This window comes from Phoca vitulina, unplaced genomic scaffold (assembly GCF_004348235.1).
Source record: "Phoca vitulina isolate PV1807 unplaced genomic scaffold, GSC_HSeal_1.0 scaffold3, whole genome shotgun sequence".
NCBI classification, from domain to species: Eukaryota; Metazoa; Chordata; class Mammalia; order Carnivora; family Phocidae; genus Phoca; species Phoca vitulina.
In genome coordinates this window covers 90498688-90500328 of record NW_022589706.1, presented here as the reverse complement: position 1 = coordinate 90500328, position 1641 = coordinate 90498688, and the positions used below count along the sequence as shown (strand labels likewise).

At 29.0% G+C, this 1641-nt stretch overlaps 1 protein-coding gene across 1 annotated transcript; it reads left to right on the top strand.

Moving 5' to 3' along the window:
• The first annotated feature begins 1237 nt into the window (after nt 1-1237).
• On the top strand, nt 1238-1414 carry LOC116628596 (DNA-directed RNA polymerases I, II, and III subunit RPABC4-like). Its single transcript, XM_032398987.1, has one exon. The coding sequence runs from the start codon at nt 1238-1240 to the stop codon at nt 1412-1414; it is 177 nt and encodes a 58-aa protein (XP_032254878.1).
• The last annotated feature ends 227 nt before the right edge of the window (nt 1415-1641 follow it).

The window sequence follows — 1641 nt, the reverse complement described above, 5'->3', positions numbered from 1 at the left end:
CAAAGGCCAAAATTTGAGTAAGATCATTGCATTAGATATTAGTATTATATCAATGCTAATTTTTTAATTTATATAACTGCAATATGGTTAACAGAACATCTTTATTTTTTCCATCTCTTATCTGTAACTAAGAAAGAAAATTTTAAAAATTTTATAATAGACTAAGAATACGTTAAGATAGTAATAGAAAATTCAACAGGTTTTTAACTTGTTTGCTGTGGTAAGTGGAGGTTGACCTGATTCTGCACAACAAAGATACATACAGAATATCACCATGCTGAATTCTCTCGCAGTTCATTTTAAAATCATTTACTGAAACTGTCAAACATATGGTTTTAAATATGCATATTTTATATAGAAAATTGCTTGAAGCATTTCCATGTTCCTTGAATAACCATTATGCATATATGCATAAACCAGGAAAGGTCTAATTGCTATTTGCATGGATTATTTACAGCTAAGTGGTCTATGAAGAAATGAGAGTTCATAAAAATGCTATTGTGTATGAAAACCAATCTGTGTTGCTTATTTTACTTGGGTATAAGATTATTGGTTTATAGATTTTAGAAACAGCCATATAAATATTTCTCACAAACAGAACAAAGGTTATAGAAGTAATCTGTCAACTAAATGCTTTAATAAACTTTTCTAACTGAATGTTTTATTTTCACAGAAAAATGTGTTTCCTGGTTTCCTGTCTCCAATAGGTCTATCACTGCATATATAAATATGCATTTTTAAAATTACTAAAATGCCTCTTCTATTTTGTAGAATTCACTTGTCATTTTATCTGATATTGTTGTAGTAATCAAAGACATCTAACATTGGTGGTCACCAGTGATATTGGGTTTTTTGTTTGTTTTTTGGGGCAAAAATATTAGAGGTATTTAAAAATACAGAAAAGACTAGTATATAGTTACTTACCCCAAGATATTCACACTCAAGGAGAACGGAAGACAAAATAACTTTCTTCCCTTAATATACTTTCTTCCCTTAATTTTTTTTTTGTTTCAACTATGAAAACAAATGGTTCTACTCTACTCTTTGATCTGAACATCAAAAGTTGTAATGGCATCATGCCTATAAGTTACGGGAGTCTTTTATTGCAAAATGGGCATAAAATCCTAGTCTAGTTGTGATTCTGCATAAATTTTTTATGCTCTACTTTTCTTTCAAAGGGAAAGTAAGTAATGTTCTCTGGAGTAAGAAGTTTCTCATTGCTGCATAGGGACTAACAATGGACACTGAGAAGGATGTTCAATCCCAAAAGCAGCAGCCAGTCGTATTAATCTGTGGAAAATGTCATAAAGAAAATGAAATAAAATCCAAGTATCCAATCAAATGCAGAGACTGTGAATACAGAATAATATACACGAAAAATACTAAAATTTTGTTGGTTTCTGATGCTCAATGAAACATTTAGAATTCAGAGGAATATCTTAATTTATGTTTAAATTTGTCATTAATGTTTCTCATTGTTGTGTAGCCTTCGATTAGCATGTTTTCCTTTATAAATAAAATTACATTCACATAATCTTATTTCATTTCATTTTTATAACCATAGTTTACTTATCTATTCACATTTTATGTTAAGAAATTATTTTTGTTCAAGTAAATAACTTACAATTCTGTTTCATATGC

Coding starts and splice junctions, on each gene's coding strand:
- LOC116628596 (XM_032398987.1), top strand. CDS start 1,238: ATGGACACTGAGAAGGATGTTCAATCCCAAAAGCAGCAGCCAGTCGTA.